Source organism: Camarhynchus parvulus, chromosome 5 (genome assembly GCF_901933205.1).
Source record: "Camarhynchus parvulus chromosome 5, STF_HiC, whole genome shotgun sequence".
Lineage (NCBI taxonomy): Eukaryota > Metazoa > Chordata > Aves > Passeriformes > Thraupidae > Camarhynchus > Camarhynchus parvulus.
In genome coordinates this window covers 44,808,951-44,830,227 of record NC_044575.1, presented here as the reverse complement: position 1 = coordinate 44,830,227, position 21,277 = coordinate 44,808,951, and the positions used below count along the sequence as shown (strand labels likewise).

General features: G+C 41.9%; 1 protein-coding gene across 1 annotated transcript in view; it reads right to left on the bottom strand.

The window, feature by feature from the left end:
• Positions 1-17,472, bottom strand: part of KCNK13 (potassium two pore domain channel subfamily K member 13) — a 50,249-nt gene extending 32,777 nt beyond the window's left edge. The window contains exon 1 of the mRNA XM_030949586.1: positions 17,133-17,472. Within this exon, the coding sequence (XP_030805446.1) occupies positions 17,133-17,472 (340 nt within the window). The remainder of the gene's footprint in view (positions 1-17,132) is intronic.
• Between the last annotated feature and the right edge of the window lie 3,805 nt (positions 17,473-21,277).

Sequence of the window (21,277 nt, the reverse complement as noted above, 5' to 3'; positions counted from 1 at the left end):
ATTGCTAATTTGTGCATATTTTGACAGTAATCACTGAACCTTGTGATGGTCCCAGAGGTTCCCATGGTGCTGCTATAAGAAGTTTTGGCAGATTCTGCCATCCTCAGACCAACACTAGGAGGATTTACTCAAGAGCATATAATGGGGCTTTTCCTTTGCTTCACACATCAGAACTTCAAGCCTATGTTGTTTTGTCACAATACTTTGAAAATTTTAAATGTAAAATTAAATGGACACTACTGAAATCTAATAAATCTAAAAAATAGCTACTTTTTTCTCCTGAGATTGAGGTTTTACGGAACACTCCACTTCCTCTTCTGTTTCACCTTACTGTAAAAAACTGCCAGTATGAGGAAAATGAGCAATATTTCATTGTCCTGTGAAGAAATTAATGGAGGAAAAAAGGCAAAAAAGAAATTTTAACTACATTTATGTTTTGTATGTAATTGCAGAAGGAAAAATTAAAACTCATTTCTGCAGAGACCTGTTTATATGTTTACTTACCCTAAGTAAGAAAACAAGTAGTACTGTTACTTCAGGGTCGTTACTAAGGATGCATAAGATTAAGCATGTGCATAAATTTGAACTGTATTTCAGACTGTATTTCATTGTTCATTCACAAAGTACCCAAAGTGCCTTAATATCAGTTGCTGTGAATAAGTTACAGCAATTCAGCCAGACTTCCAAATCCTGCATGCTAGGAGTCATGTAGAGAGATGTCCAAGCTCTCTTTGTATCCTTGACTTATATTTGCTGACTTTACTAGACACTGGCAATTATGGATTCTGTTCAAAATCACTAGTGGTGTTCCCTGAATTTATTGTATTGCAAGGACTGAAATAACCAAACACCTGGGAAGTCAGAAGCTTCAGCTCCAAGTCCAGCTTGGCCACTGGGAGGCTTCAAGCATTGCTTTCATTCCCCAGAGCAGTACCTAAACCAACCAACTTGACACAAGGCTGGGACTGAGCCTTTTCTGCTCCTTCTTAGGGAACCTGTGCCATGGTGCTAACTTCACAGGAGGACACATGGAGCATGGACACAGAGCTGCCATGGAAGGCAATGATTGTGTTGCCTCCTCTTTCATTTTACCAGTATAGCGAAATTTTGACGCTGACTATAACCACTTACAAATTCTGTTAAGGGGTCATCTTTCATCCCTGCCCTAGGAAAGTTAGCTTCTTCACATGAATTTACTTCTGGAAAAACCAACTCCTGTCTGCCCCCTAGCTTACTCCACAAGACAGCTGGCTCAGGTAAAAGCCTGAGGGAGCTTCTCCAGACCTCTGTCCTAGAAAAGCACCCTGCAGGGAAGCCAAGGTCCAGTTCAACACAGCCTGAAACCCTCAGTCATGCCTGTGTTGTCATCAGGGGCAAGGTAATGGTCAGGAAAAAATGAAGAAGTAAACAAAGAGGGGGGGGAAGGAAGATTGAGTGCAAAGTCTGTGGTTGTTGAAAGCAATTTCATATAAAGTGGAAAACCCATTCATAGCAGTGTCTGTTGAACTTCTGCTGACTTCAGATCCTACAGCTTTACCAAGTCCTGAAACAAAAAACAAGACCCAGGAACACTCTGAGAGGGATTTGTTTCTCTGAACAAACTAATGGCAAACACAACATTCTCCATTTTAGAAATAAACTTCTGAAATTAAAAAGCCTACCACTATTGCTGCTATTTGACACAAAACTGAATTTCATTATTTTAGGAAACAAAACCTAACCAGTTATGTTATTTCTGAGTCTGATTCAGTGTTTGATTATGCATCTACTCTGCTGAGTATCTTTTTGTTCTACATTGCTTAGTTTTGTGGTGTCTTACATAGATTTACTTTTTTGGATTTCCTCTGAAAGGGCAAGTGTTGAAGACAGTACACAGCTACAAAAACAGTTGTCACATGCTTCAAAAGTATTTGTCATTCTTTTGATATGGCTGTTGTTCCCAGTACTTAAAAGCTGTCTTTGATGTAATTGAGGCCTTTACTCCTCTCTATCTATAGGGCTTTTTATCACCTCCTAATTAATGAAGTAATGACAACCAATTATATCTACATCTAACACAAAGCATATTGTTAAAGTTTGCCATTACCACTTTCCTTTCTTGCATGCTAACACAATGTTGTAACCCTAACATTTTCTGCCTCACTGCTGCTGGGAGCATTAATCAGTAAAGTTATTTATTCCATTTTAACATTTTTATTGACTGGCAATTATACATGAAGAGATGAAATGTCTGCCTAACTCATGACTCTCATAATGCTTCTTTCAAGCCAACTAAAGTTATTTCCTCCATTTTAACATTTTTATTAACTGGCAATTATATATGAAGAGATGAAATGTCTGCATAACTCATGACTCCCAGGATGCTTCTTACAAGCCAAGTTTTCAAAATACTTAAAATGTATCAGGATCCTATTGTTTTGCTCTGGACAAAGCTTCATTAAAGCTATAGAAGGGAGCTACACATCTCTCTACAGGTCTACATCCATGTTTTATCACTGGATTCAATTATCTAGTCTGAGTTAGAGTTCTGCAAGAGCACAAGCTTCAGAAATGGTGGGGAAGGCTGACTTCACTTCTTATATTCTTGTTGATCAGCACTGTTGGGTTTTTTGCCAAGGAGAATTTGAATTTGGTGCTGTATTTAAGGCAGAGGTTTCTGACATTCTCTATGAAAAAAAAAGTTTGCTTTCTCTGGATTTAAGTAGGATTCTGTTGGTCACCACAGGTGAACTTCACCAGGACTTCTTACCAAGTCCCATAATAGTTACTTGACATGAAGAACAGTCCATGCTGCCAGTGGCTTGATTCTTTCCTAATTTTAAAAACAGAGCATCTTTGAAAAATGAAAAACAATAAGGGAACAAAGAAAGAAAATACTTCTATTAGAATTGTTTCTGTTTACTATAATAAACTAGGAATTTTCTAACAAAGCATTTTTTCATGGGATATAACAAAGCTTCAAACCCAAGTGATTCACAGACACATTTTGGTTTCGACATATTTTCCCAAAAGAGAAACAGAATTCTGACAATTGAGCAGCCATCATCCTTAGTGCTCTGCTGAAGAGCCCTGGTTTCCTTGTGTGTGGCTCAGGGACAGCCCCACTCTGTTGCTCTCTGTGGCTTGTCCAGTCACAAGTAACTCATAACCCCAATAGGAGTTTGTCACAGAGCCAAAGGTTCATGACAGCCCAGCTGTGCTGGCACTTCTCAGACACACAGCACTTCTCAGGCTCCCTTTGGCATGGGGAGAAACTATCCTTATTCCAGGAAAAGGTCCCCAACTGTCCCAATACCAGAAAGGTTCCAGAAAGCACTCTTTTTTAGATTCAGCAAGTGGAGTCCTTGGAACACTTGGCAGTGTGCAGAATCCCTGGCATTATATATCTCTCTGCTCCATGCTGCTTTGAAAAATGAGAAAATATATTCCTGCAGATATATTTTTGTGTATGATCTGTAGAAACTTTTGGAATCTCTGTATCTGAATGGTGTCTTGAGCCTGAACTAGCTCCATGAGGTCTGTGCTTCCTGTGACTCCTTTGAAGACAGTGCTATTGCAAACTGTCCTGTGGCACTCTGAGCACCAACACTGCATCCTGCAACAGTTGCAGAGTTGAGGACTTTACTGGGCCAGTTACCAATTACCAGCCAGCTCCTTCCTCAGTACTTGAGTGTCTGCTTTGTAAACAGTTCTGCTAAGAAACACTTCCATTTGATACCTTGGTCTGTATCATGGAGTAGCACTTCAGAAATGAAATCACAAATATTCTGCAACCTAATTTACCTTAGCCTGGAGGAAATGTTCTGCCATCAAGATATAGATCCTACCAGTGGCACTCATGGTGTAGCTGCAGCAATGTGAGCTGTATCTCTGCAACAAGGATTGTGCAGAAATCTGCATAATTTTCTACATCCTTAGGAAGGTTCCCAGCATGTTCAGGACAGCACAGGAGAAGGTTCTCAGCAGGAATGCCAGGCTGAAGCTGAGACAAGAGGGAAGTGATATATACAGAGAGAGATAACTTTTATCCTAAATATTTTCCTGGATCACATTAGCTCCTTGTTCGAGAAATTCTTACAACAGCCACAGGATGGGTCTCTCCCCTATCTGTAAATGTAGATGAAGTTTTCAGAGCTCTTGCTTGCAATGAGATTATGCCAATTTTAAGCCTTTGCCACAGACAAAGAAAGCGCAAACTGCACCTACTCCAAGTGATGATATTTTGTGCAAATGGTCTAAGGGAGTAAAACATTTCCCACTGAAATGGTGAGAAGAAAAAAGGCATTTCCTGTGTGAAATAAATTACTTCATTAATTAATGGATCCTTTCATTATGTTAAAGGTCTTTTCCTCTTTAGAAAGTCAGCAACAAAGGCTAAAGCTCAAGGTAATTAATAAAGAAATTAAATGTTGTAGGAGCAAGCAACTGTGCAATGCCCTAATTGTGCAATGCCCTAATTGTGTAAGGGACAAAAATCTATCTTAGGACTGATTATAGAACCACAGAATCATTTTGGTTGGAAAAGACCTTTAAGGTCATTGATAACTGTTAACCAAACACTGCCAAGGGCACCATTAAACCAGCTTCACTAACAAAAGGCAAGTGTCCACACTGAACATGCTCTCTGTCCAGGCCTATGTCTTCAAAATATCTGAAGCACCTGAGAATGAGGGACAAAGACATTTAACCTGGATAATATCCAGTGGCACTAAAAGACAGCTGATCACTTCAGTTTAAGCAAGGCACAGTGAGCACCTGTGCTGCTGCTGTAGCTCAGCAGGTGACTGTAAGCTTGTGATCCTCATCCTGAACACCTGCCTGCCTACTGACCCGTTACAGGGAGGTCTGTTTGTCTGCAGTTGCCTTGATCACTTCTGCTGGTCCTTCCCTCCTAATTTCTGCCAGCTTGCTGCTCAGGTGTTTGCTTAAAAAGAGTGATGATATCCAGATAACTGCAGCTCAGCCTTTAATGTGGACAGAAGACTGAAAGTAGGATTTATATATCCTTTTATGATGTGATATTTAGGCTGATGAGCCTCAGTTATAATGGGAAAGAACTTTAGGAAGAGTAAATACATGAGCTAGTATTAATGGGTGATATTGGATGTTTTTTATTTAATGGGAACTAAATTAAAATTGCAAGTGTGTTATAAAACATTACTGTAAAATCACCTAATAAACAAAATCTGTGTGTATTTTGAGTCATACTAATGATTTCTTCAGGGTGAGAAGGTCCTGCAGACAGGTTATATGACACAGTATTTATCCCTTTGAATGCTGGTAAGATTAAAAAAATCTTAAAATTATATGCAATAGCCTCAGTGCAAGAGTGTTCCAAGATAAGACATGGACTTGAAGACTAAATAAAATCTTACTTCCAAACTCAGTATTTTGTCCTTGATTTGAGTAGTGAAACACTTTACAATCTATATAGAAGTACAGTGCAATAGATGGCTTTTAAAATGATTGAAAATTTACCCACTTCGTTATTTACATGCTCAATTTTAAACACAACAGGAAAATGGTTCAAAAGTTTCTACAATAAAACCTCATCCAGTTAATTTCTTTTTCCAGTACTCTCCTGAATCAGCTCTTGAGGCAGGAGATAAATCATTCTAGGGGAGCAATAGAGAAAAAACATCTCTAGTAGGAAGCTTTCTCCTTATAAAAGGACAATTTGCAAAGCTTTTTTTTATACAGCTTCAGCTGCATAAATTACAAAATATTTAGTGTTTTGTTATGACAAGCCTATTACCTGCTACCTTCTGTTGTTCTGCTCATTTGGAGTCCAGACAAAGAAATTGGAAGGAACAAATGTAGGAACATTGAAACTGTCACTAATGGCCGTCAAGAGTAACTAAGGACACCCATGAGTAAATATTTTATTTCTTTTTGCAATACTTCAATACTCTAACTTCTGAGAGTTGTACCCCATGGGGTGTCAGAGAACAGCCAGAATACAGCATCCAGTGAAAACATGGCGAGAATTCTTTTGGTGTACCTTTACCTGGAGGATCACAATTAAACTATGGGCAAGGCCAAAGTTTTACAGAGGGTGCCAGGACTCTTCTAATGTTGCAGGGTTTTGGTTTAGAGCTGGTCTGAAAGGCAGCATCTCCTTCAGCACAAGGATGTTTAAATTTGTGGTGAAAGAGGAAAGAATGGCCAGTACTGCTCCCTGGAGCACGCAGGCAGTCTTAAGAACCTTCTCATTAAGGCACAATCCAGTTGGACCTGCTGACTTGATAAACCAGGAATATTGCTGCCTGAGAGGGATGAGGTACACTCTAGCGAGCAGATGAGAATTTCTATTTAAAGCATTATACATGACAAATGAAAGGAAGAAGAGCAGCCTGTGTAACAAAATTAACTCCTACTTAGAAAAATAAGAGAAATTGGCCATTACAAAATATTTTTCTTAGAACAAACAGTAAAACAGTGCCAGTACATAGCATACAGGGAACTGAAAAGAGATGTGATGTAGGAAGACTACAAAAGGAAGACATATTATAAAAAGGAACTGTTCTGCAATATGAAAGAAAAGTTGCATCTGTAGAGATTATTTTACCCTAACAGAACTATTCTATTTATATCTTTATAGAAATAACTTCAGAAAAAAAATTCTGCACCTAACTGGACTATAATATTTATTTTCCATGCCATTAATGGAACATGGTTTTGCTCTAAGTGATTTAAAATTTTTGAGCTTGATTATGTTAATAACTTCATGTGTGTGCATAAGAATACAGAATTCAGTATTGTGCCTGTTTGGTGGGCATTATCCTCTACTAGAGAGAATCAATAAAGCTCAGCTGCCCCTACAGGCAGGTAAGAATGAGGGAACCACTAGCACAGATGTGCATGAGGAACAGTCTATTTTAGCAAGAAGGCTGGACAGCTGTTTCTGTCAAGTTCTGACCACTTACAAAAAAAGAGCCTTGAGAAAAGCACAAAATGGATGCAAATACATGCTTAAAATAGGAAACTGGTTTTTTTTAAATCTGCACCTGCCTTTAGTACTTTTAAATTCAATGTTTTGCTACTTGTTTGGAGTTTTTTTGCAATATTACATTTTTACACTGAAGGAATGCATGCTTTCCACTTCTTTACTTTTCTAATAACTGATAACTATCAGATTTTCAGCAGAACTACTTTCTATTAAAAACAGTCACACTTAAAATAGGCATATTAGTTGTGTGTGAATAAAATCACATTTAGGGTCTTATTAATATTCTCATTGTGAGAACAAAACCACCTCAAACTCAAAACTGGTTTGAGGTTGCAAAAAGCCTGGGCTATATTTGCAATCAACAGCACCTACTGATATATTGATTTTTCACTTCTCAAGAAGTCTGAAACACTTCCACGAGCCATATTCTGCCTTCAGGGATGGCAGTGTGAAATCAATGGAACTGAAGTCTTATGAATGCTATAAAAATCTCCATGCTATAATATTAAATATTTTCCCTGGGCATTTAAATTATAAAATAATATTTCACTATTTAGCTACAAAAGTTCTTTTTTTTTCATTTTTAATATTGAAACAATTCTGGTTTTAAGTATTCTTAATGTGCTGAAAATCTTTAATATGTGAACTGCTGGTATACCAGTCAGCTGAACCTTTAAGAGCAGAGATAATTCCACTGGACAAAAGTACTATCTCTCAGTAAACAGAAACAGTAAGAAAGCCTCTATCTTCAGAATTTTATATCCTGACCAAATTATTTAAAAACTCAGTTAAGACAGTCAGAGACAGTCAGCTAACACTGGGATTTAAGTTTGCAAGCCTTGCCCCAGCATGTATAATATAATTTTAAACAAATTTCTCCCTCTTGGTATATGTGGGTTAATCCAAGTAAAAATAATTATTTTATATTAATGACTATAATATATATCACTATTTAAAGTGATTATTAGTTAATAATCACTTAAGTCAATATAGTCTTTTTTTTTTGTCATCCTCACTATTCTGCATACCCAGACCCTCTTTGCTCCTAGAATTCATCCACGGGACAAATTAAGCCTGGTCCTGTAACCAGCAAGTAATTTGTTTAAATAAGTGTTTTTCTTTTCTCCATCCAACTTATCCCACTTCATGGCATGCCTAATCTTCTCAGTCCTGATTAGGCTTCTGCTTTCAATTAAAAAAGTAAGTTTTCCTCCAGGAAATAGGAGAATTGTGTCACCACTCTAGTCAGAAAACCCTCATGTGCTGAGTGCCACAAGGTGTAGCACTGATCTCCAGCTCAGGCTCCTTAGGGAACTGCTGGCTTGGAAAAAGAGAGATTCCTTGGAAGTGAGTATTTGGCAGAAGCAGTAGGATAAGAGTAGGGCTATCAGTTCATGAGGTCAGCAGGCTGGAGAGTGGCCTGGCTGGGGAACGGGTGCATTCTCCACCTGGCTTATCTGGAGGAAGGCCACACCTCCTGGAGCTTTCCTTGGCCTGGTGTTTGCATGCCCAGTCTGCCAGGGAGCTGCAAAGGCCCGGATCTCCTCCCCTCTGGGCAAGGGCTGCAGTGCAATAGCCTGGGCATGGAGGCCAGCAGTTCATTCAGACACACAGGGCTCCTGCATGGTCCCTGCTGCATGTCGCCTGAAGGACTACATTCAATTTTCAGCAGTGTTTTGTGCAAAAAATGGACAATAACAGTACTTTCCTCATGCTCTTTGTCTCCAAGTCATACCAGCATATCAAACACAAGCAGAAGAAGGTACAGCTGCCAGAACAGAGACTCCCAGCAAAGTACTTAATTCCTTGCAGGACCAAGTTCTTCAAAGTAACCTCCTGTTTATTTTTAGCTGGTTTTCTTGATGACTATTTTTCCATCCAGTTTTTTTTTTTTTCATTCCAGCAGCAGTAAAGATATTGTTATATCTGATTTCACTACTTTAATTAAGTAAGTACTTCTCAGTCCATGATCAGTTCTATCTTGGTCTGGTTTAAAGTTTATTTAATTTGAGACATATTTCAACCAGGGTAGCATAATGGCACATCTCAAGACCCGCTTGATCCTAATATTAAAATGTTGGTTTATTTCCTGAAGGTAAAAAAAAAAATCTAAGAAGTTTAGTGTAAATTTGTCAAAAAATTCTTTTTTTCTGCACTCTAAAAATAGAAGTAAAAAACAGCAAAAGAACAAAACTCTATATGCAGTGTGATTAACACAGTGCTTTTTTTTTTTGCCTTTTTTTTTTTTAAGGATATGAGCACATACTATCACTGAACTTGGGGAAAAAAGCCCTGGCAGAGGCAGAAAAATGTAATCTCATCCATTCACTGCACAATGAGGGAATTAAGGATTCTGCATAATTCTTGAGAACTGTCTGGTTAACCTGAGTGTAAAGGACTCTGGTGATGAAATCTCTGTGTCACTCCTAGGCAGACTGCACACTTGCTTCACTTAATTTAGAAAACTTTTTCTCATATACAATCTGAATCTTCTTTGTTGCAATTTAAGCCCATTGTCTTTTATTTATTCCTGCCATCATTCCTTTCATAAAGACTGGCAAAATGTTTATCATTTAAAATTGCCTGGAATTTTAAACCCTTCTACGTGTTGCCAAAGTGCCCATTATTGCTATAGTAATTTCTTTGCATATTCTAGAATGCAGTTGAGTTAGCTTAAATGATTTTAAAAGATCTGACAGATTTAGGGATTCTAACTATTTTTTTACTTTCCCCTTTCTTACAAGTGTTAATTGTACCACACAACAGTTCAGAGCTGACCTTTTCAGAAGACTGATACAGAAAAAGCCATAACATCACATTTCAGCCTTCTCGGAATCATTTGTTGAGAACTCTTCCTCTTTTCTGTACAGCAGGGCAATGTTTTTCTTAGTCTTTCTCATCACTATTGTGCTGATGAATCAGTTCACATCACCCATGATACCCCTTGCTAATAGCATAATTTTGTATCTGTTCATGTATTTCCATTTTATTCCTTTTATTTGTCTTCACTGATGTAATTTTCTATCCATTTTCTGTATGCTTTCTTCTTGTGACAGAAATTAACTTAAAATCTATACCTTTGTCTTTTACTGTAGTTCCTGTCCTCCTTCTATATTTCACATTTGGATCCCTTGAGCCAGGATCATTCATATCTTTTGTCCAGGAAACTGAAAGTCCCCTTTAAATAATTTTTCTTTTGTTTTGGTTCCCCTGAGATTCAAAACTGCAGATCTGTATTTAAACCTTTACTCTCAAAATCCTCTGGTTTTCTGTACTTCTTCCTTTCCCTCTGAAGAATAATGAACTCTGCCACCACATGGTCATAGAATTTGCCTTCTACACTTACTAGGGTAAAGTCAAATCCAGAAAGGTTTTTTCTTAGCTTGTTATATGATTCACAGCTTACTAGGGAATTTGTGCTCAGGTCTCAGCATATTCGCCTGGAAACAGAGAAATCCCCATATTATTATAAAGTAATGCCCTGGAAAATGCCAACTCCTCACAAAAATCCTAATCCTGATCTTCTTGAGAGAGTGTAACTGATAACATGATTTCCTTTACAGAATTCAAGTGTTTTTAACTGCTTACTGATCTCATTTAAATGAGAGAGGGACAGAACCTGTGGCAGAGAAGTTACAGACAGTACTGCCAACGGTGCTGATCTAGTTCTGCTGCTGCCTGGGTGTCCACCTGTAGATTGACAGGGTGGGATTTATTCCACCAAAATTTCAACACTAATAGCAGAAGTATGAACCTTTGCATTTGACATGTCAGCTATTTCGTTCTAGTCAGGGAATAGGCACATTAGGACATACAAATTAATGTGATTTATTTTAGATATCTTCTGTAAAACTGGATGACTGACAGTAACAGAAGTAAGAAAATTTAAATGTGAGACCAGACCTGGCCCTTCTCCTAACCTTGTAGATTACAAACACATGGCTTAACCTTTATTTTAACCAGTGTCCAAGAGAGAACATGCTAGGCCATCACACATGTACCTTTTTTAGATCTTGCTTATAAAAGCAAGACTTCCAGGTTGCTTTAATTTTGTATTTCCTTTCTACAATATTATTTGCTTTAAGTTTTCTACCCTGTTCTGTATATAGCAGAGACTGGTGACAATCCTATCATTATAAGCAATGTTCAACTTTTCACATTTTCTCTACATCTTTGCTTTATACAGATCTGTCATATATTATAGAAAGCTTTTGGTAAAGTTAGAGTATACTATCTAACTTGTCTTTCAAAGGTGGGCAATGTTCTAGTTTATTAACAGATGAAATCCAAGGCTGGTGGCAATGACAACTTCAGTGAGTCTTTTGCTCTAGAGAGGCCTTTCTTGCTCTACTTATGGCTCAATGGCTAAAGCAGGCAGGCCATTTTGAATTATTGGAGCTGTTTGCAGCTTGTGTGCAGTTTTGGGCATCACAATATCAAAAAGACATTAAGCTGTTAGAGAGCATCTAAAGGAAGACCATGAATATCATGAAGGGCCTCGAGGGGAACTCTATGAGAAGCAGCTGAGGTCACTTGGTCTGTTCAGCCTGAAGGAGACTGAGGGGAGACCCCACTGCAGCCTATAACTGCCTCATGGAGGGAAGGGGAAGGTCAGGCACTGATCTCTTCACTCTCATGACCAGTGAGTGGGTTGAGGGATTGGCCTGAAGTTGTGTCAGGGAAGATTTAGGTTGGATATTAGAAAAAGGTTCTTCACCCAGAGGGTGGTTGGGCATTGGAGCAGGCTCCCCAGGGCAGTGGTCACAGCACCAGCCTGATAGAGTTCAGTAAGTGTGTGGACACTGCTCCCAGGCACATGGTGTGACTCTTGGGGCTGTCCTCTGCAGTGTCAGGAGCTGGACTTGATGATTCTTGTGGATCCCTTTCAACACAGGATGTTCTACAATTCTATGATTGTAAATACTTCAGGCATGGTACTGTTAGGTAAGGGCAGACAGTGTGGTCTCTGTGACACCAGGACTAAGCTTGGCCATGGCCCCACGTGGAGCATTTACTGCAGCTGCCACACTCTGCTCAGTCTGTACACAGGTGTGGAGGGATAGAATGTAAGAAAATAAAGGTAGTGCAGAAGGTAATCTCACACCTGAGGAGTTGCAGCTGTACTAATCCCCAAAGATTAGGAACAGGCCTGCCCTTAATAGGCCACAGCTGTGTCCAATAAGAAGATGAGTGCTACAAAAGAGCTGGTAAACTAGGTGAGGAGTTGTTGGACTTTGTTGTCTGTACTGTGTAGAGAGATTGAGGTTGATATCTGGCAGTGAAGGAGTCAGTGCCGGGAGAAACTGCCCATGAGAAATCACTGAGAAGGTATAGAACTTTTGAAATATGACAACACACAGGAAGACAGGGTGACCTCAAGGCTACAAGTCCAGCTCTCTGGGTTTAATGACCTTGGCGGTTTGCTGGGCATTATCACACACACTTTTCTTCTGCACAGCTGTAACTCCACTCAGCAGGAACTGCACTGACAGGTGAAAATGAGGAAACAGGCACTTTGTGACACTTTTCAGAACTCCTTCCTTCACTTCATGACACAGCTATAACATGGACACTGCAGTTGTTTCACCCCATACAGACTTTCCCATTAGCAAACAACACTTCCATGAGCAACCCTCTCTATGAGGCTGCTTAAAGGAGATGTATAACTCCTTCTATCCCTTCTGTACAGTACACCATGTGGTTGCTCATTGCTGTCTATTATAAAAATCCCAGCCTTCACTCCAGGCAATTTTATTTTTTGGGCCTCAGGTAATGTACCAGTTGACAAATTTCTTTTCTCACTTTGTATCCAGACTTTACACCTCCAGCCCAATTTGCTGCAACTTTTTGCAGAGAGGAAGGATGCAAATTTTAACAATTTCTCCAGAAAATGTAACTCATTTTGTGAAGATGATATAATTTCCTCCTTTGCCTCACTGCTCACACAGTTCACACAGAGAAGACAAGAAGCAACAGGTTCAAATTGAAATACAGGAAATTCCATTTGAATAGGAGAAAAAGACCCTCTTATAATATGAGGTTGGTCAAACACTGGCACTAGGTGTCCTGAAAGAATGTGGAGTCTCCATCAAGAGAGATACCCAAGCTGCAACAGGATGCAGCCCTGAGCAGCTGACTGTCACTGGCCCTGCTTGGAGTGTGGGGGTTGGGCCAGACAATCTCCAGAGATCCCCTCCAACTTCCAGCGGCCTGTGAAAAGGGCAGGAATATCATAAGTCACTTTGAGAAGTTGCTTCATGCTATGTGTTTTTAACAAGGTACATTTTATTCCAGGTCCCTACTTCTTGAAGGCACTATTGTGCCAAGGTACCACAGAAGTCCTAGGATATCAGAGCACCTGATGATGACTGACCCTACAGTCTAAGGCTGCTGAATACCCAGAGCCTACCTAATATGTCTCTGTATAAAACACATAAATATTCACTGAATTGAAAATTGAGACTTAATCTTGTTTTATTTTCTGGTCTTCAGATGTTTTATTAGGCCATGGAAAGTGGAATAGTTTCAACAGAAAACACTGAGAGTCCCACCTTGAAATTATTCCCCAGACTGGTGGGCAGGGCACTTGGATGAGACACAGGAATTGCTTCAAGTCCTGACTGAGAAAGAAGTGGCTTTAAACTCTTCCATCTTGAGATATTACTACTGCCACTTGATTTTTAGGCAAAAGGGACACTACACTATGTGACAAAGGGTAGATTGAAAGCAAAGGGAGCTTTTAGAGGAGCCCACTGGACATGTGTGGATTAGTTAGGCATCTGCCTTAATGGGATTGAGAGGCTTTGACACCATCTAATTCCTTGGGATCGCTTCCTGGACAGTCTAGGCAGTCTCCTAGCTGGGCAGGTATTTGTGGTTATGTTCCTTCACCCCTGACGTCTCCCTTACTGCAAAGGAAACTTTAGTAGTGGGTCACACTGGACACCACTGCTCAAAAGACCCATCAAGATTAGAGGTTACAGGCTGAGCACTGATAGGAATAAACACTTTTATGGAACAAACCCTTTAATTACTAACCTTAGAAATTCATTATTTTTACTAGTTCAGCTCTGTTTAGCTTTGTATTTTCTTGACAAATGAAAACAGGCTGGTTAATTTTGACCTCTTGACTTGATGCACTGATACCATGTTCCAAAATCCATGTGTCTAACATTTTATGCAAATCTTAATTAAAAAGACAAGATTATTCCCTTAGTTACTGCAAAACTCTACTTTCCTTTGAAATACATTATGGTATTTCTTTCTAGCTAAAGCAGGAAGCAGTTGATGTGACAAGTAATGTTTGACTGATGCTTTAGCAATAAATCAAAATGGCTAGGTTCACCTTATTTACTCTGGAAGATACAAATTTATTCTGGTGGAGTAGCAAAATAATTCCTATTATGCAAAAGAGAAAAAAACCCCACAAAGTTTATTTAAAAAAAAATTGTTTTTACAGCAACTTATCTGCTAAATATAAAGCTTCTACACCAGCACATAGTACTGAGTGTAGAAGGTGAGCTGATATTAAGAATATGTCATAAGCACCTATTCCTAAAAAACTGTTTTTAACTGAAGACATCAGATTTTATTTAGCTGAGGAATGTACAGAGCCACCAGGAGTATAGACTGAAAAACACAAGAAATAAGCCTTCATACTTTCCTCAGAACTAGCAAGGCTGCAGCTAGAATAATATATTAATATTGGAGCACTGTACTAGGGCATGAAAGAAGATGTGGGCTATTTGGAAAGAGCTGAGAAGAGAGACAAAATACTGATTTTAGAGGTGTAAAACAAAATCTATTGTTAGGATGCCAATATGGTTGATACAAATGAGCGTGTTGTTGCCTGCAGGAGAACACTGCTGAGTGGCACATCTGAGGAGACCTGGTCAAAGCACAATCCTGAAAATGCCTGGAGAGCCCAGCCTGCAGCACAGTCTAAGTTAAATCATTGAAATGCACAGTCAGTCCCACAAAGCAGAAGTTCTGCTGAGAAGATTAAAAAAGAGACATGCTATCGATATGATGAAGTGCAATGCTGCTGACAAGATTAAGAAAGAATGATGTAATTCATAAACCCACTGAGAAAGTGTCATCACTGATAAGACTGAGAAAAGCAATGTCAGGTCAAAAGAAAGGACAGGATGTAAACTGCAGAGTCTCCAGACCATACACAGTCTGAAGGAAAACGGAGTCTTGAGGACATTTCTGCAGAAACATTAAGGGAGCTATAAAATATGAGCAATGGAAATCAGCAAGTCATAGAAACTACCAAAGTGTGAGTGGGTAAGTGGATACTTGTGTTTGTGATCATCTGGAGCTAGCAGGATCACAGATACGCTTCTCTCCTTAACAATCTTATATAAATAAGACAAAACTTAATGTAGAAATACTGGCATCAGTTAACACCTGTGAAAAGGAACCGCATCGCTGCAAAGGGAGTTACAACACTGTGGTTTTCTGAACTGAGAGATGGGACACACTGACAATGGTCTTTGAGTACCTAAGAGGTCGTTCTCAGAGTTCAAAGGATGGCAAGAGAAAAATAACACAAGTCACTGAACTGCAGTAAGGCAGACATCAGGAAAACCTCAGGGTAATAATGCACAAGGCTGGGTTCCTTGCTGAAGCTGTGGAATCTCCAACAGTGCAGGTCTGAAATGGCATCTTGGACAAACATCACAAAAAAAAAGTCCCATATAACTGACCATCTCTAGGAATAGATGCAAAGCAGGTGGAACTCTTGAGATCTGGTCCAATCTGATCTGATCGTTTTACTATGATCTTATGGCTGTAGCAAATGTTCGCATAAACTCGCTTACTTATTTTGATCATACAAGAAGCACACTTCAAGGGACATGTTATAATGGCAAGCAAACTACAGCAATCCACAAAAATGGGCTTAACAATAATAAATTATTTTCAATTGCCAGTTCAGCAGAACACTGAAGCGCAGTTCTTGGGTCTTAAAGTTCTTTAGGTCTAAGGACACAAACTACTCAAATCTTGAAGCACTGACAAGATACAAAACCAGCCCAATGACATCTTTAACAATAGAATAACCCCAGACTTAAAAAAACTCAGTATTAGAGGGGAGTATGCTGCAGGACAGGGCAAACTCTTATACATCCCACATAAAGCAAGACATGTCTAATCTCCTCTACAGAAAAAAAACCCCAACTAACTGTTAGTGGAGATTTCCTGAAGAATTAAATAACCATACCACAATGTATATTTCATTCATGGAGAGGGACTGATGTGAACTGGCTATACCATTACTAAGATTTAATGATCCCATTTGTCACAGTGATAACTGCATACAGATTGCCTGTCTTTAACTAAAGAAAGCTCACTTCCTCCGAGGCTTTTAGCTGTCTGCAAATGCCTAAATGAAGCCTTTCTGTTGACACCCGTGGGCTCCCTGGGGTGCTTATGTCAGTTCCTGGTGCTATCTCTTTTCATCTTAATGTACACCTGTCGGACTGCTCGGATTTTCTATTCAGTATCACCTTCCCCTGAAGGCTCCTTCAGCCTGAATAAACTTGGGTTTATTCACAAGTGAAATAAACTGTGCCCACCGACTTGACGGCTCTGCCTTGAAAAGCCTGAAGGAGCAAAAAGCCGAGTGGTTCAAAACCCAATCGTTGTACACTTTGCAGCTGGACACCACAAAATCTATAAGGGTTCTTGTTAAGACCAGACGATCCTCAGAAAGGGCCCTGAGCGTACAGCCTATGAAAACACCAGATCTAAGATTTTCTGTAACATTTCCCAGAATTTAAAGACATACAGGACTGTTTAAAGCTTTCGGCTTTGGATGCGACTGGTCTCTCACAAAGTCTACCACCGTATCCCGAGGAGAAGTTGATCCGCGCAGGCAAATGACACCCGCGAAGAGCATCCTTGTGTCCGCTGCCCTGCCTGCCCGGAGCTCGGTCCCCAGCGCCTGCCCGGAGCTTCCGCGGCGCTCCCTGAGCCGAGGGCTCCCCGCGAGAGGCGCGCCCGCGGCAGCGGCTCTCTGAAGGAAGAAGGCGAAAAAAGGAGCAGCGAAGAGACAGGACCGTGCCCGGGCACCGACACGAGCCCGCTGTGAGCCGGCGAGGAGGAGAGGAACAGCGCATCCCCGGGCCCCCAGCCCTGGCCCGCCGCCGCCCCGGTGCCCGCCCGTCCCGCCGCTTACCGATAGTAGAAACGACGGTGCCCACGAAGTAGAAAGCGCCGGTGAAATCCCATCGGGGCCGGATGTCATCGACGCGGATGCCGGCCACGCTTGCCTCCTCGTATTCCCGGAGGAAGTGCTGGAGATCGGCACGGCTGAGGTTGTGGCGCCGGGTGAAGTTCTCCAGGCGTTCCTCCCAGCGCTCCTTAGCCTCCCGCTCCGTGGGCAGCTCGATGGCTGAGAAGACAGCGGCGCCGCACAGCATGTACAGCACGATCAGCACCGCCAGCAGGAGGAACCGCGCGTTGTCCGCGTTGAGGCGACCCGCGCTGGAGCAGCAGCAGGCGCCGCGACACGCCATCCTCCGCCCGCGGGACCGGGCTGCCGCGCCGCCACGCTACGTCGGGGCCCTGCTGCCGCCGCCGGGCATCACGGCGCCGCCCGCCAGCCGTACGCGGGGCTCAGGGCGCCGCGGAGCCAGCGGCGGCGAGCGGCGCTCCCGGGAGCCGGCCGGCACCTTCGCCCCGGGGGCAGGGCGCGGCCCCGGCACGGCCCCGCGGCGGGCGCGCTTCGGGCTGCCGAGCATCCTGAGGGCCAGGGAGCCGCTCGTCCCGTGCCGTCTCGCAGAGCCCCTCAGCCCCAACGCCCGCCGCGCGGGCTCCCGTCCCCGCCACTTTCATATCCCCTTCCTGCCCCCGCCCCGAGCACGTCGGAGCGGGGCGCGAGGACAGGCACCGCCAGGCGCCTCCTGCCTGCCGGGGGGACGAGGCGGGACCGGCGGCAGCTCGCCCCCCGCCCTCCGCTTCGTGCGGGGCTCCGCCGCCCGGTCCCCCGGGCCGCCCGCACCATGGCCTCGGGGGAGCCGCGGGCCGGGCAGGGCCGGGCCCCCGGAGGCAGCTCCCACAGCAGAGGAGCGGCTGCCGCCCCCGAAGCCCAGCGCCGGCAGCGGGCAGGGCGGGCTGGCAGTGGGCGGCTGCCCCGCCGCCTCCAGCCCTCAGAGGGGCGGGGGCCGCCCCCCTTCCCGCCCTCAGGTACCCGGCCCGAGCTGTGGGGCCGAGGAGTGCCCGAGGCAACCGGGCACGAAACCCGTCAGTCGGTGATATCCCCTCCCATCAAAGCCATAAAAATTAGCGCCCTTTGCCAAAAGAGGATACCTCGTTGTCTACAGGTCTGGTTACCCACTGCCTTCCCGACAAGGTGTTACATCTCTGTCCGCCAGCGCATGGTAGTCGAAGGGAAATTGTTTAGGGAAGACAGAAGCAGCCTTTCCAGCTGCTATGTGGTTTTAAAATTAGTTATTTGCAGGTTCAAAGAGCAGAGCTGTCGATCCAAATCTGCTGGAAATATCATTCTCACTATAAGAAGAAAAAGCTAAACTCAGCAATATCTGGTAGTTGCTACAGTGCTGAATTCTACTTTTAAATAATTGGGGCTGGAATTCAGGTGTGCTAAACGTAATAGTGTACAAGCACATTCTTTCCAGGGAAGGACAACCTACATATATTTTTTCAGAAAGCAGGTTAATGAACTATAATATCCACTCATCCACTTCCCTTCCCTTCCCGTCCCCCCCCCATTTTCTAATAATTGTGTTCTAATAATTGTGCAGTCAAAATGCAATGGGAGTGAACACTACGATCTTAAGAAATCTCCCTTAATGGCAGATAATTGTACACCCCATATAAGAGGCATTGATTGTCTCACAGCCTGAGGTTTGAGTATTGGTCTGAGCCCTAAGGGTGCATTGTGGGCAGTTCCAATGCCAGTGTTTGAGAGGATCACCACCTGTGTGACAACTGCTAGAGCAGCAGGCACAGGGAAAATGAATCCTTATGTTGCACAGTAAACCAGCAGCCAGGGATAAATGCGAGTTGTGTTTAATTTTTTCCTATTTGTTGTTATTCATAGGTGATACATCATGCTGCATGTTTTTATTCCCTCTTAATTACTCTTTAGCATAGACTTTAGCATGGAAATTAAAATTAGCAGCAATACTGGAAGACATTAAATAGCCAAAAATAGGAAGATGAGATGCCAGCCAAACTAACCAGACTGTGCTAAGTGCTAACTGTAACAACATGCTTCCATAAAAAAATGCTGCTGTATCTTTAAAATTATTGGCAGTTCCTATTAGAAGAAAAAACCAAAACCCACCTATACTTCCCGCTTTGCCAGTCAGAAGGAAGACAGAACTCAGCCATTGCATGCTCAACCAGCAAAGGCAGCAGAACTGAGTGAGCACCCTCTGCCCACGCCAATGGCTCCATCCATCAAACCTGTTCAAGGGTGCCTTGGATTAGCACAGTGGGAAAAAGAGCCTTTAGCTACTTGCAATCATCAATGCGATTTTTTTTGCCCAAAGGAATATGAACAACAATAACACTATTCAAAGGAATATCCAAGGCAAATTATTCAAGGTTATTGAGTTCCTCCTTATTTATATATTTGGTTAGTGTGGAATGTCATTTTTGTGTTTGTCTTGGGCACAGAGATAGATATTGCATTAAAGAAGGTAAGATCGTCTGGCATAGTTTTGAAAGACACATGTACCACTATCATTGATCATCAAAAATTGCAAATTCCCTTTATTTGTCAACTTTGATCTTGGCAGTGATTTAATCATCTCTTGAGAAGGTGGCTTTGTAAGGATATACTTCCTATTAAAGGATAGAACAAGAGCAAGTTGATATTGACCAGAACCTTGAAAAAGAAAATGAGACTGTGGCTTATTCTAAAGAATACTTTATTGTAAAACAGGTCACCATTCCCACTGCTCTTGGGTAAACAGCTGGAAAAACTGGAGTGTGTGGAGAGCAGGAACAGTGTAATCAGTCAGCCATCCATAACATTTAAGCAGGGTGGAATACAGAAATGCAGTGTGTTCACTGGCATAAGAAAAATAAAAAGTAACTTTTAGTTTCAGGTAAAAAAAAAAAAAGTAAGTAGTTAAGCATGTTGCTGGCATTTAAATTAACCCCAAATCAAAGTGAATATCTTGCAAGCCTGAGCCCTGAATGCAATGCCACTACCCTCAGTACAGTCACTTGGCATCACTATTAGGAAACATGTCTATCAGGTGTTTTCCCTACCCCTCAGCAGCACGAGCACGCAGAGCCCTAGTGTCTGTGTATGCAGGCATTTGGGGATAACAGATGGTGGTGGTAAGGCCTAGCACAATTGTAAAATAATAGGAAAGAAAAATCAATACATTTACCAATTCTGTTGATAATATTGACTGGCAGCCCTGTAATTAAGAAAGCTAACAGTCACTGAGTACCCCAAAAATGATTACTAGAGTAAGTGTCTGGTCAGAGTAGAATTATTATTAATGCATCATCAAATTACTTGGAAGACTCATGCAGATGTTTAGTTACTCTCATTGACAGTGTCAGTACTTTTTAATTAGAGGTCTCCTTTAGACCTGATTAGCTGGTACACTTAACCAAAACTCACTGATTTTCTTTGGTGAAGCTATGGAATGGCTGCAATGTACTCCTGAGCCAACTTTATGCCCAATGAAATATCCTGACAGAGAAGCAAATAAACCAGTCCTCCATTACTTTTGATACGGAACAAAAATTCTTCAGGAACATAATTCAGGAACATCATAACCCTGACACTAACAAACTAATTTGAACAATGCCTGACAACCCTCAGTGAAGGATTTTCCCCTAATATCCAATTTAAACTTTGCCTGGTGAAACTTCAGGCTCCTCTTGTCCCCTCACTTGTTAATCTGGGAGAAGAGGCTGATTCCCAGCTGGCTACAACCTCCTTGCAGGTAACTGTAGAGAGCAGTAACATCCCTGAGATTCCTTTTCTCCATGTTAAACATTCCCAGTTCCTCCAGCTAGTCCTTGAAAGACTTGTCCTTCAGACCTTCCAACCGGCTCCACTGGCCTTCTCTGGACATGTTCCAGCCCCTCAAAGTCTTTCTTGTCATGAGGGGCCCAAAACTGGACACAGCACTCGAGGTGTGGCCTCAAAAGTGCTGAGCATGGGGGGACAATCACTGCCCTGGTCCTGCTGGCCATGCTATTTTTGATACAAGCAATGTGTTCTATTAATGGGATGCTGTCAATTTTATAAAATACCTGGAGTACACTTGCAAGATACAAGTCCCAACCCAATCTGAAATGTACACATTTAGAAGACAGAACAAAGGA